Genomic DNA, 14,968 nt, shown 5'->3' with positions numbered 1-14,968 from the left:
GTTCACATGATCCTTTGTCCTTTGTATTTTTCATAAATTGTTGATTACACCTAGAATAGTGATTCTTAACATGGGGGCTGCTATTGGCATCTAGTGGGTAGAGGCCAGGTATGCTGCCAAACCAGATACAGTGCACAGGAGGCCTCCACAACAAGCATTATCCAGCCTAGACTGGTACTGTTGAGTGCCAAGGTTGAGGAACTCTGATCTATAGACTTGTTCAGATTCAAGTTTAATTATTTTTGGACTAGTTCTCTCTCTTTTTTGTGATGTTAGTGGCTAATGATTATTGCCCAGGTCCATTAATTTGTTAGAGTTTTTTAAAAGGCTGATATTTTAATTTTATTCATTCCTCCTTCTTTTTTTTATTATCTGGAATACCTCTATGAAGAGAAGCTTTTTTCATCTATTATTTAGTTACCCTGAGTTATAGTTCATACAGTAAAGGCAGTTTAAATGCTTGATGTTTTTTTCTTTTTGTATCAGCCAGTAACATTTTATATTTTATTCTAGGTTGATCTCCTATCAAGAGTTTTTGGCATTTGAATCTGTTTTATGTGCTCCAGATTCCATGTTCATAGTGGCTTTCCAATTGTTTGACAAGAGTGGAAATGGAGAGGTGACATTTGGTAAGGAAAAAAAAAGATTGTAAGTGATAAATGAAGTAGGTGAGGCTGGTCCAGTCTTAATTTCTAAATCTAGCAACTGCATATAGATTGCTGATTATTTAGGAGCTAGTCAATAATCAAAATATCACTTTCTTAAAAGGATTTATGCAGGTAAATTGTTTTATTTTCTTGTAAGCATTAGACTATTGCAAAAAAAAATAAGGAACCTAGGAATGTCATTACTTCAGCTCATTGAGTCATTGACACTTTCACACTCCTAAAATAGGTGGTGTAAATTTTTCTTGTTCTGAGCCAGCCTGGGCAAAAGTCTTTATGAAACAAGACTGTGAACAACAACAATCTTTAAAGGACTTTTGGGCAGAGCATTGTTTTCTTCTGCCCATTAGCCCAGTTGTCTTCTGAATACGATTTTCCCAAATAAAAACCTGATACAAATATCTGCAGAGCTTCTCTGTAGTGTCTTTGGAAAATTGCTGCTAGTCATTTTAACACCAAGAATGGCACTAAGGCAGGAGGTTAAGGCAAGAATAGTTAACCTTCTCTGGACCCTCTTTTAGAATTCTGGTTTTAGGAAACGAGACTAAGGTATTAAAATTGCCATCTGAGTTGTGAGTAGATTCTTTGATAGGCAAAAAAAAATTAGCACATTGTTGATGTCTCACAAACTATGGACTTGGATTTCTGTTTGGCATTATGTATTAATTTTTAATGACACTTGTTTGCAGAAATTAGTTTTTATTTAGGAAAAGTATCAATTAGGTTTTCCTGCAATAGGCTTTATAATAAAAGTAATGTAGTGTTTTTCAGGACTTTGAGTGCTCCATCCTTTTTTTTTTTTTTTTTTTTTTTTTAATTTAGAGTTCTTAAATTTGATAACACAACACGTAATACTTGCCATCTTAACCATTTTTAAGTGTATAGTTCACATTGTTGAGTATATTCACATTGTTGTGAAATAGATCTCCAGAGCTTTTTCATCTTGTAAAACTGAGCTAGATCCTCATTTATGGTGTGAATTGGCACCAGTAAGTAGTAACTCTTGAAAGTTGGGCTTTTCCTGAGCCACAGGACTAAATCTTCATTCACTGTAGAATTTGTTCTAAACCAGATACTTTTAATTAAACCCAAAGGAAGGAGTATCACTGCATGATAAGACTGGTGAGAACATACAGGTGCTCAGAAGGACCAGTGGTGCCTTTGCTGTGATCTCAGTGGGCACATTTTCTAGCTTGGCATTGATTATTTCCTTCTGCCCATTAGCCCAGTTGTCTTCTGAATACGATTTTCCCAAATAAAAACCTGTGCAGAACGTTTTAGGTTCCTGTGCATATCTTGGAATTCTCCCTGCTTTGGAGCAATCTCTGGCCATAATGCCTCCTAAGGAATATTGACTTTCCTCAAAAATACCTAGATTCTGTAGTTTAAAGCGTAAAACCTTTGTATCTTATCCTTCAGCATTAACCCAGTACTACTGATAATGCTGCATTTTCTATTTTCAGTAGGTATCACACACGCTCATATGTCTCACTTCCAAATGTACAGAAATGCTTGGGAAATACCTTGATACAAATATCTGCATTAATGACATTTTATCTGTGCTTCTATCACATGTCCATTGTGTAAGATTTATATTTCCCAAAAACAAATTGTGATTTATCTTGTACCTCCTATCTCGATATCATGGTTCTTTGTGTATCCTCCATTTGATTGATTTTCTCAATTTCTATTTTGAAAAATTAGTCACTCAAGTCAGTACATACAACAGACTAACAATAGAGATTCATGCCATTGTTGATCAGTATGTTAAAATGAGTGTAGGAAGTAGCTGGTTTATACCACTTTAAAATTTTATTTTATAGAGCTTTAGCATTTTATAGATCTTTTGTTTTTGCCCTCAGACTATGATTTATGATTTTAAGAACATATAATTAGGATTAAAAGCAAAACAAATCAGTTTTAGTTTTTATAGCACCTAGGATGAATTGAAGAGCATATAGACCCTCCAAAATCCTGCTTTCATTCTTCTCCATAGTCTAGAGATCGGAAGATTCTTATGGAATAAGGTAAAGCTGACCCACCTTTCAACATTGTAACGGGGGGTCCCTGGCCAACTGAATGATTCTTTTGATAGTGCTCACCTATTTCCTGGGTACTTTGACCATTTCCTTTTCTGCCTTGCCTCCCTAGTTTTGAGGATTCATTTTTAGATGATGTTCTTAACTAAAATGAAAAAAATCATAATGAAAAAGAGAAAGTTTAATTTCATATTCTTAAGAAATGAGGAAGAACATTGAAACTGTTAGAAATGCCATTTAACAAGATTTCTAAGGCTATATTTTGAGACTATAATTTCAGCATAAGAAAATAATCTTTATAGGGTTTTTGGATCTGTGATAAAGGTCAGTTTTCATGTTTGTATCTGTTTAATAAAGTGAATAATGCTTATGTATTTACAAAAAAGCTTAAGTAAAAGCAAATTTTAGATCCTAACTTGAAATTCTTTTCACCAAATGGCCTTGTGTTTTCTAGTTTGAAGCTTATTTAAAGAATAGTTTTGTGTTGTGCACATCTGGAGAGAAAGGTGGGAGAGAATATTGGATGCAAGGTGTAATGGAGTGGGGAAAGACTGGTATGCCATGAGTAGCTCTCATAGACTATAATGATGATGTTATCTGTGTACTTGTATATATTGTCCTCATCTATGCTTTTGGTTTTTTTTTCACATCAAATTATATATTGTGTGCATCTTTCAAGTATTTATATAAGTAGCAATATTGAATAACATTTTCTTGAGTTTGGGCAAGTTTTTCCCCTCCATTGTTAGAGATGCCTTTACTCTGGAAGAGAGGACTTACATTGAGACCTTGATAATTCATTTCAGAATATGCAAGCTCAGGAGAGGATTCTGGAGTTTTTTACAAGAGGAAATAAAATCATTAGATAATTGTTTCCTTTTTGATGTTCCTTTAATACAACTTTTAGTGCATGCTGTGGATAATTACTTAATGGCTTGTATATCTGTTACTGCCTGGTGGCATGAGCCTTGTAGAGGCCATTGCATGACTGGTGTGTGCTAGATACAGAACAAATTTGCCTTGGTCTTACTGTTATCCACTAGTGTACTGGATATTCTGCTTGACAGAATTAGCTTGAGGTAACCTAAATAACCAGTTACACTACATTGTATTGTCAATAGCTGATATATTTTTGTCACAAATTAAGAAAATAAAAGCCTTTTGCTTTAACAAAGATATAATCATTAAAATAAAATGACCACCCAAACTCTTCATCTATTAACTAATAAATGAATATAAAACATGTTATACATTTTAAGTTTTCTATTAAAATCTCAACATTGCATTCCAAAGTGTTTGCCTAGGAATAGGAACTCTCCGACGTGAACTTTTCCAAGGGCACATCTTTACCCCCTGACTGTAGGATCCTCAAAAAGCAGAGATTCCTTTTGATTTTATATTGTCTTTGACCATCAATATGTATAGCAAATAAAAATGTGTTCTTTTTGTGTCTCTAAAATAGACTCTTTCCCCCTAAAGGGAAGAATAAATTAGGCATAACCACTGCTATTATACAATAGAAAGGCTCAGGAGATGGAGGGCTACATATGAAAAATGTTGTACCTTCTCAGAGGAAACAAACTGTAGACATGGAATAATATGAAATACTAATGCTAATCAATACCCAGCTTAATTCTTAAGAATTAGAATTTCACCTGGTGTTCAAATTAAATCAGGAAGAATTTTTGAGGCTTGTTTCAGTTATTGCAGAGAAGGTCATATTAATACTCAAGGTTTTTAGAATGGCTATAGAGTTTGAGGTTTAAAAAAAAAAAAGACATGCTGTTATTAGTTTTTATACCATTTAGTGATAGACTATGAAAAGCATCTAGTTTCTATAGAAATAGAAATAGATGCCTTTTAAGTTAATCTTTTCTGAGAAATGGACCTTTCCATATATTTGACAGCATGAGTACTTTGTTGACTGACTGTACAGTAGTCCCTCCTGGAGGTAGGTAAAGTGTTAACAGAAACACTTCTCCTCAGAAAAAGAGGAGGTCACCCAAAAACTAATGATCCAACTACTGGGAGTAGAACCTAGAAGGTTGGGTCTGAGTCTACATGCTATATTGATTGGGACTTCCTCTACGAGTTCCTGTTGTTGATCTTTATTTTGTTGTTGTTTGTTTTCTTTTTGGTCTCTTAGTTGTTTCTCTTCTTTCCCCCAAGTTTTCCTTCACTGAAAAACTCTTTACCTCCTCAAGTCTTGCCATTGTTTTTGTTCAGTGACACACAAGGATATTCATTGTTCATGGTGGAAGTCCCAAAGGCCTCTCTGACTTCACTGTAAGAACTGTGCAGGTGAAACTCAGCTGTTGAGGACTTTCCCCCCCTGACAATAAAAATGTTTGGTCTAAAGCCTGTAAGTTGGAAGCAGTGGTTCCTGCTGGGCTGAAATCCTTGGAATCAGGATGTCGTTGGGCTGATGGTAGGTGGGCTGTGTCACAGGGCTGATGGCTTGTATACCTACAGGAGGAGTTCTCTGGCCACACCGTTGGTACAGCAGCTCCTTCCAGGCTCATTCATGGAACAGGCATGGCGGCAGTCTTGGAGAAGAGTGCCAGCCCCGGTCAGAGGTAATTTTGTACTGCAGAAAGGTGAACAAGACCAGTAGGAAGCTCCCATAAGGACCAGGGGAGGGATGAGGGTGGATGAGATGGGGAGACACAGTGGGGAAAATTAAGACCTCTGTTAAGATATATTTACATAATATATATGCTTCAATGTATATTTCACCTAGTTCAATCATCATAAGTGACTGATTCAGCTAAACTGACTAATGTTATACGTCTGTGAACACTTTTACTTAATCACAGTTATTGTCATTACCTGCCTCCTGACAAATCATTGTGCTAGTCTCCTTTGAGCAAAGGGAACACAATGACAGGCTACTTTTGTATCTGGCCCCAATTCCCTTTTCAAAGGAATTAGAAACCATTTCTTTCCATAAGCCCATGCTCTGCAGGAAGTGAAAAGGTGGTCTATTGTTTCCTCTATGTCAGAAAATGAATGGATTCCTATTTCTCTTAGCAATACCAACGTAGTATAAAAAAAACACTAGATCATGATTTTGCTGCCATAAGATGTGACTGTCGTATCCCTTTCATCCAGGCCAGAACTGTGGCTACTGAATTAGCACTCCAAGAAGTGCTATTTAGAGCTCAAGACCTTTGTTTGCCACTGGAAAGACGGGATTCTCTGGGGGGACAACTTGTTATGCAGTATCAGTTAGATGTACTGGGTACATTTGAGATTATTGGTGTTCCTTTTCATGTCATGCAGGACCTGACAAAAGCTGGTAAGATAAGAACATCAGTTATACTAGTATACATTCTCCAGTTCTGGAGATTTGTCTAACTTTTTTGATAAGCACATCCTGGTAAAAGTAAAGTGGTAATTAAGTATAGGGCTGCAAAATAATAGTGGTACTAATTATTTCTGTATTCAGAAGGCCTGACTTAGCCTTAGACAGTTGGGGGTGTAAATAATAACAGAAGGAAAGTGGGATACCTCAAGAGGTGCCAAAGTAGGTTTGAAATTTTGTTCATCCTAGTAACTATAGTTGTAGACTGTGACATGGCCTAAATAATTAAAACATCTAAGGGTAGCTAATAAACTACAGCACATTATAATGGTTATAAGGAAACCATATAAAAGCTGGCAAGTGTCCACTTTAGGAGAAATAGGAAAAGTTCAAACAAATACTTATGGAAAACGACAGTTCAATATTTGGGAGATTACTAAGAGTAATTTAGACCATCATTTTAATTATTTTGAAGATGTTCTAATATCTTAATTAGAGGTTGCTAGGAAGTTTATAAAATAGGAAGTTTTTATTATAGAGCTATTTTTCTAAATGTAGATTATACATTATAATTTTGGCTTATACATTGTAATTTTTTGTGATAGAAAATAATTTTCATAGTTAATTATTTTTTTGTAGTTTGAAAGCTTCTGAATTTTTTACATTGATATCATTTCACACTTGAGATTCTGCTATCTTCTGATCACATAAAGGGAAGTCAGTTTTATTCCACCATTATATAAAATCTAGATAGTAATATGTACATTTCTTATCAAATAGTTGAGTTTTGGGACTTGTGAACTTAAAAATAAAGATTATCATAAAATAACTTATTACCTTTAATAAATAATATTACTCAAATATAAGTAGTTATTTAACTTATTCTGTTCTGCTTTTCATTTCTTATAATTTATTTATATATATATATATATATATATATATATATATATATATATATATTTATTTATTTCAGAGAGGAAGGGAGAGGGGGAGAGAGAGATAGAAACATCAATGATGAGAGAGAATCACTGATTGGCTGCCTCTTGCACGCTCCTTGGTGGGATGGAACTCGCAATTTGGGCGTTTGATTCCGGGACCCTTTGGTTCACAGGTGGACACTCCATCTGCTGAGCCAAACCAGTTAGGGTTGCTTTCCATTTATTCATGTTTCCTTAGTTTCATACCTTATTAGACTTAAAAATAAGGATAATTAATTTGGGAATAGAAACTGCCAAATAAATTGGAGAATTCTAAATTTTTTTTCTGATCTATCATAATATTTTTAGCTCTAAATATTTTATTGCAACCCTTGTTATTTTAATTATCTTTTAAACTTTAACATATTTTATAATGTGAAGTTTTATGTAAATTTAAGGGTAATCATTTGTGTTGGTTAGAAGTCAGAATCCCATGAATTGCTATTGAGTTAATTTTTTGTTTTTAGAAACAAAGCCCCATAAATTTAATTTGTGTTTATGGAAAGTAAAAATGATTTGAAAATTCTTTAATACTGTTGCTACTTAAGCAAGAAATAAATGCTACATTCATTTGAAGCAAAGATGAGAATCCCATCTCCCCAGTGACATCCAATGCCTTCTTCCAAGTTACTGATTGGTGTGACCTATTCAGAGCTATTATCTATGTTGAGTCCAGACTGGCAGGATTTCTAGTTCAGGATGCTTACACTGCATACTTCCCCATCCCTACCACAGCAATACTTTTATCAAGGAAAAGAGGTATAAAAACTAAAGGGAATCCATTAAACCATTTACAACATTGAGATCTGTATCTTATTTAAAGAATTTGAAGAAATTAGAGAAAATAGCATAGTTGGAGATTATAAAATATTAAACTTGAATTTACTAATTCTTTAGTATAATTAATTGATAGCTCTTGATGGCAAAACCCTTTCACTAATATAATTGGCTTAAATTTGAAAACAATTTTGTTCTTTAGATGTCTGTAAGGCTTCCTGCTTTCTTAACTTTTTAATGATTTTTTTGCATGAGCTTTTAAATTAGTCTCTCCAGTCTATGCTTATTAAAGTACCAGTCATTTGTGAACTGACTTTTATTGTAAGGGTGGAACTGTGTAAGAAAGTGAATGACATGGTTAGTGCATGAAGACAAGCTATTAGACGGTTTTGGTTGTATATTACACAGTGTGACTGGTTCTTATCTAAAAGTTAGTATACTGTGTTTAGTCCTTCTTTATGTAAAAATGAATCACTAATTTCACTTATCTTAAAATATTTTAATAGTTGAGACTAATAATCATGGTTTTTATGAGGATTTTGAAGCTTTGTGTCAAGACCATATTTTTGACAATATCAGAAGCTTTTAATAAGGTGCTTGCTGCTGAGCTAATGATATGCTTTTGGTAGTATTTCTTATACCTATCTTCAATAGACATATTCAGGGTAGTGTGAATGTAATAATCAAGCCTCAATCAAACCATACTTAGTATGACAAATATTGCATTATACTGTAATTTAGGTATTCATGCTTCTGATAAAGGGCTTAATTCGACTCCTTGAGGAACCGGGAAAACACAGTTGATTTTATACTGGAATGCAAAGTAGCAGCCATTTATAGTGCAAGATATAAATCACTTCCTAATTAAAATTATATCAAGAGAAATTAAGAATCTCATGGCCTTATATGTAATGGTACACAATTTTAAGTGTAAAATTATATTTTGTATCAATTCTGTTCCTCATGGGTTTCTGGGCACAAAAATCTTTTCAGCTAATCTTAATAGAATCAGATAATATTGACTTTTAAAACTTCTCTTAATTTCTTTCTGTAGGAACATTGCAGTGGACTAAACTACTTATTCTGGTTATAATTTATTTATTTTTGTTTTCCCTTTTAAGAAAATGTCAAAGAAATTTTTGGACAGACTATTATTCATCATCATATCCCTTTTAACTGGGACTGTGAATTTATCCGACTGCATTTTGGGCATAATCGGAAGAAGCATCTTAACTACACAGAATTCACACAGTTTCTCCAGGTGAGCTGAGTTTTCATAACTGGTGTAAATATATATCATTCTTCTTCCACCTCGTTTCCTTTAAGTTTTACTAAGTTTTCTATAAAAACTTGCAATCCCCTGGGGTATTGTATCTCCATTTTTCATTTCCTACTCCCAGAAGAAACTCTTAAAGACTTTTATAATTGTTTCTTTCAGTACTTACTCCCATAGCTTTAAATAATAAACTTGTGCTGACATTTCTACTTTTAAAATTTTCACTTATAGGTATTTTTTATTGAATTTAAACTATGGGAGATTAGTAGTTACTTCTTTCATCTCTCCCTCTCTAATACAGATTTAAAATTTTCTGTGTTTCCCTCTCCCCCATCTTATGAGTCTACTTAGATCAATATCATATTTGAATTACTATAATTTTGTAAACAGTATGCATCACTAAAATGATTACTTAGAATTTCTAGTTTCTCTTATTTGTTTCATTTTCTATGTATTAATGTAATTTATTCTCAAACTTTGCCTCAGTTATTAAAATCTCATTTTAATATGTTTAAAACACATTAGGTATTCTATCAATTTCATCTTAGAGCACTCCAGGAGCTTTCTTTCTTTTTTTAAAAATTGAGGTAAAATTCACTTAACATAAAATTAACCATGTAAAAGTGCACAATTTAGTGGCATTTAGTGCATTCACAGTGTTGTAGAACCACCACCTCTAGTTCTAAAACCTTTTCATCACCCCAGAAGAACACCCTGTACCCATTAAGCTGTCACTCCCCATTCTTGTCTCTCCCCAGCCCCTAGCAACCATCAATCTACTTTCTGTCTCTATGGATTTACCAACTCTGAATATTTCATATACAGTTGACCCTTGGACAACATGGGTTTGAACTGCATAGGTCCACTTATACACAAATCTTTTTTTCAGTAAATATGTACTACAATAAATGCATATTCTCTTCCTTATGATTTTCTTAATGACATATTCTTTTTCTCTAGCTTACTTTATTATAAGAATACAGTATATAACACATGACATACAAAATATGTGTTAATTGACTGGTTATGTTATTGGTAAGGCCTCTCATCAACTGTAATCTATTTGTAGTTAAATTTTGGGAATTTTTGACTGGGGGGAGTTGGTACCCTTAACCCTATGTTATTCAAGGGTCAACTGTAAATAGAATTAATTGCATAACATTACTTTTTTTTTTAAACATGACTTTTTGTGTATGGCTTTTTTTCTATTTAACAAATGTTTCTAAGGACTTTCCATGTTGAAGAGCATGTATTAATACTTTTCTTTTTATGTCTGAATATTATTCCATTGTATGGATATACCATATTTTTTTAATCCATTCATTAGCTATGAGCCCTCTGTTGTTTTCACCTTCTGTCTATTGTGAATAGTGCTGCTATGAATATTGGTGTACAAATTTTTGTTTAAATACCTATTTTCAAATCTTTTGCGTATATCCCCAAGAGTGCAATTGCTGGGTCATATGGTAATTTTATGTTTAACTTTTTGCTTCATGGTTGGAAGCTGGACTTTGTTCTTCATGCATAGCTGTCAGCCTGTGATCTCCCTTCAGCTTCATACTGGGGAATCCATTTGCCTTTCTGTTATATTGAATCTCCATGTGCTGGATTTCATCTCTCCTTTTATTATGGTTTATTTCTCCTTTTTGGTGGAGCACTTCCTGCAAGGGCTTCCTGAGGAAAGTAAGTAATTTTTCATGAGACTTTTCATATGAAAACCTCTGCTCAATTATTGAACTTAGATTGGTTGGGTGTAGAGCTCAAATAGGAATTTATTTTCCTCTGAATTTTAAAAACATTCCTCATTTGTTTTCTGGCTTCCAGTGTTGCCACTCAAAAGTCCAGTGCCATTCTTATTCTTGATTCTGTTTTGAAATATTTTTTCCCCCACTCTGGGAAGTTTTAAATTTTTTCCCCCTTCCTAAAGTGATTTGAAATTTCACAGTGATTTTCCTTGATGTGAGTCTATTTTTACTCATGTGCTGAGCATTCAGTGGGCTTTTTAAATTTGAAAATTTATGTCCTTCAGTTATAGAAAATATTCTTATTTTCCTATTTATTCCCTCCTATTTTCTTCCTTTCTAAAACTAGTAAATATATTAAATGTACAATCCTTTAGTTTTCTTTCATATTTTCCTTCTGAACCTTCTATTCAGTTTTCAATTTTTATTATATTTCTGACATTCAGGAACTCTTTTTGGTTTTTGAATATTTCTTTTAAAAACAGCATACTATGCTTCTTTTATAGATGTACTATTGTTTTATTTCTTCAAAGATATTAAAGATAGGGTTTTTTGTTTGTGTTTTTAAGTTTTTCTTTTCCCTGCGGGTGTGTTTCCTCTAAATTTCTCTTTGTCTGGCCTGTTTTTTTTTTTTTTTTTTTTATGTTAGTGGCTTTTCTCATATGTCTGATGTTCCTTGATCCTTATCTCATATTTAAAATTGAATCTTACACGAAGCTTTTGGTTCATGGTAGGACTTAGTTAACTCTGGGCCTTACTCTGGCTGGGCTGTTGTATTGGGGAACCTCTAATGTCTGCATGTTTAGGTCTTTTCCTTTGAATTGGGTAATCACAGAATAATCATCTGGCCTCCCATCTAGATTATTAGATCTGGATTTTAACATTCTGGCTGCGAAGACAACATTTGGTATGAAGATGGACTTTCATTTACTTACGCCTTTTCAACCTGGTCTTCCCTATTCTGGATCCTCTGTTAAACTTCCCAGGCAATGGACCACTAGTCTTTTTGCCAAGGTTGGGAAAGGACAGAGGTATAGTTCTGATGCAGTAAGGCAGACAATTAACTGCTTTTTAAACAGACTTCCATCTAAGCCTCCTGTTTTCTTCTTCACCTTCACTGTCACATCCAAGAGTACTAGTCAGCCAATTTATGAGTCTCTGGGGGGTCTGTCCTGTACTTTGGATTGCTTTTTGGCTTTTTCTGTTTCTAGTTTTCTTGGTCCTGTCAAGTCATTGTCACTTGCCCTTCTTCTCTCTAATCTTAAAAACATAGTTGCTGTTTTCTTCTTTTCCATTCTCTTTATTCTTGAATTTTTGTTTGTTTGCTTTTTGTTCTTTTACTGTGATTTTTGTGAATTGTGGAGTTTTGGAAGACCATGTATATGGTCTATATATTCCTGAAGTTCTGCTACTTTAATTTCATAGCTATGTGAAATGCATTTCCAAGTGCACAAGACCTTTAGCTTTAGCAAAATTCCCTTTCTTTATCATTTTCCTCAGTTCCCCTATTCAACCTTTCAATACAGAAGCAAATTTATTTTTATCTTATCATTTATTTAATGGAATACTTACATTTTTAGGTAAAGTGGCTTTTTTTTTTGTTTTGTTTTTTTTTAGAGTATCCTTATTTTATCTTTTATAAATTCAGGGTATTATTTGAAAACTGTTACCTTTTAGGTGTGGGTATTTGTACAACCCAGTGCTTGTTCTAATACTTTCAATGTTAATCCCTACCTGACTGACCTTATAAAGTGTTTAAACTTAAAAAGTTGAAAATATTATATATTTTTCTCATTGGTTCCTTTGCATTTACTGAAGATATTTTATAATATCTATTTTACCCTGATGTTTTAGTTATACTACATAAACTGAGAGCTGTATATGGGGCTTCTTCCTACTTTGTGTTGCTTCCCATTTTGAAGTTCTTAATTTCAATTTTTAAAACTTTATTTTGAAAGACTTCAAATATATTTCAAAATAGAGTAGGATAATCAACCCCATTTATCCATCAACCAAGTTCAACAATTATCAACTGTTGGCCAATCTTGTTTAACCTGTACTCCCCACTCTGCCCCACTACTGGATCATTTGGAAGCCCGTCCCATACACTCCATAATTTTATCTGTGATCTTCAGAAATATATCTTTAAAAGATATATGAAATTCAACTGTTAATCTAATAAAAAATGGAAAATCTATTACAATGAAGATTCTGCTTTATTTTTACTATAAAGGTTCACATTTTCTTTAGTAGTGAGTATCATTAATAAGCCTTAATCATGTCCAAGGTTGGCACTGGATATTTCTGAGAGCATAAGACACATGCATGGAGAAAACAGAAACATAAAAACGAATATAAAGAAGGAGACAAAAAAGAATGAACAGGAAGGGAAAACATATATAAGATAGAGAGTGGGACCTATGTTTGCTTCTGATGCTGCTCAGGAATATCCTTTCCATGGGGAACACTTTCTTTCAAGCATATTTTAAGGATGAAATAGAGACGGAAAATTCCTACTTCATTTGAAAGGTGATGTGTGGTTGGAGCTAAGGTGATAAGAAGATGGAGTGAGAAGGAGTGAAAATTCACAAATATGTGGCGATTAAACAACATACTTCTGATAATAAATGAATGGTAGAGGAAATCAAAAGGAAAAGAAAAAATATTTTGAGACAGATGAATATGGAAAAAGAAGAACATGCCAAAACATATAGGATGCAGTAAAAGCAATTCTAAGAGGGAAGTTTATTGCTATAAGCACCCACATTAAGAAAAATGAAAGCAACCTACCTTTACACTTCAAGGAACTAGAAAAAGATAACAAACTGAGCCCAAAGTCAGAGAAGGAAGGCAGTAACAAAGATTAAAGCAGAAATAAGTGAAATGCTAATAGAGACAGAAAGATAGCAGAAAAGATCAGTAAAGGTATAAGCTGGCTTTTCAAAAAGATCAGCCTTATCTGATGGGGCTCAGTTGGTTGGAGTGTCATCCTGTGCACTGAAGGCTCACGGGTTCGACTCCTGGTCAGGACAATTCCCGGTCAGGCAGAACCTATCGATGTTTCTCTTTCCCTCCTCCTTTCTCTCTCTCTTAAATCAGTAGAAAGTATATCCTTGGATGAAGATAAAATGTTTTTTTTTTTATTTTAACTTTAGGACCAGGTAGCTTCACTGGCAAATACTACCATTTAAAGAAGAATTAGTACAAATTATTCTCCAACTTTTCTCAAAAATAGAAGAGGAGGGTACACTTCTTCCACATTCATTTTGCAAGACCAGTATTACCGTGATACCAAAGTCAGAGAAGGACACTACAAGAAAAGAATATTATAGCCTAATATTCCCGATGAAGAAAGATGCAGATATCTTCAACAAAATAGTAGCAATCTGGATTTAATAGTATTAAAAGGATCATACACCATGATTAAGTGGGATTTATTCCTGGGATACAAAGATGGTTCAACATATGCAGATCATTAAATGTGATAAACCACATTAACAAATTGAAGGGTAAAAATCATATAATCATCTCAATAGATATAGATGCAGAAAAGCATTTGACAACATCCAACATCCATTTATGGTAAAAACTCAACAAACTGGGGGATAGAGGAAGCATACTGTAACATAATAAAAACCATATATAACAGCCCCACATCTGACATACATGAAAAGCTGAAAGGTTTTACTCTAAGATCAGAAACAAGACAAAGATGACTACTCTTGCCACTTTTATTTAAAAAAGTACTGTAAATCCTAGCCAGAGTAATTAGGCAAGAAAAAGAAATGAGGCATCCAAATTGGAAAGGAAGAAGTAAGATTATTACTATTTTTTTTTTTTTTTGCCGGTGACATAATATTATACATAGAAAATCCTAAAGACTTTGCAACACACACCTGTTAAAACTAATCCATGACTTTAGGAAAGTTGCAGGATACAAAATTAATATATAAAAGTTGTATTTCTATACACTAACAACAAAGCATTGGAAAGAAAATTTAAGAAAATTTCTTTTATAAAGAGACAAAGGATAAGATATTTAGGAATAAACTTTACCATGCAAGTGAAAGATCTATACATTGAAAACTGTAAGGCATTGATGGAAGAAATTGAAGAAGACAGATAAATGGAAATATATACTGTGTTTATGGATTGAAACAATATTATTAAAATGTTCATACCACCCAA

At 33.5% G+C, this 14,968-nt stretch overlaps 1 protein-coding gene across 4 annotated transcripts in view; it reads left to right on the top strand.

Moving 5' to 3' along the window:
- Positions 1 to 14,968, top strand: part of SLC25A12 (solute carrier family 25 member 12) — a 143,539-nt gene that overhangs the window by 92,241 nt on the left and 36,330 nt on the right. For 3 of the 4 annotated variants that reach the window (XM_084892316.1, XM_084892317.1, XM_084892318.1), the window contains exons 4-5: positions 514 to 629; positions 8,884 to 9,023. In XM_084892316.1, the coding sequence (XP_084748442.1) occupies positions 514 to 629; positions 8,884 to 9,023 (256 nt within the window). Of the gene's footprint in view, positions 1 to 513; positions 630 to 5,176; positions 5,281 to 8,883; positions 9,024 to 14,968 lie in introns of all 4 variants that reach the window. The other variant, XM_084892319.1, reaches the window with a different exon arrangement.

Source organism: Pipistrellus hanaki (assembly GCF_964339955.1).
Source record: "Pipistrellus hanaki genome assembly, chromosome: 8".
Classification (NCBI taxonomy): Eukaryota; Metazoa; Chordata; class Mammalia; order Chiroptera; family Vespertilionidae; genus Pipistrellus; species Pipistrellus hanaki.
Note: the sequence above shows the minus strand (reverse complement) of the source record. Positions and strands in the feature narration are given on the sequence as shown.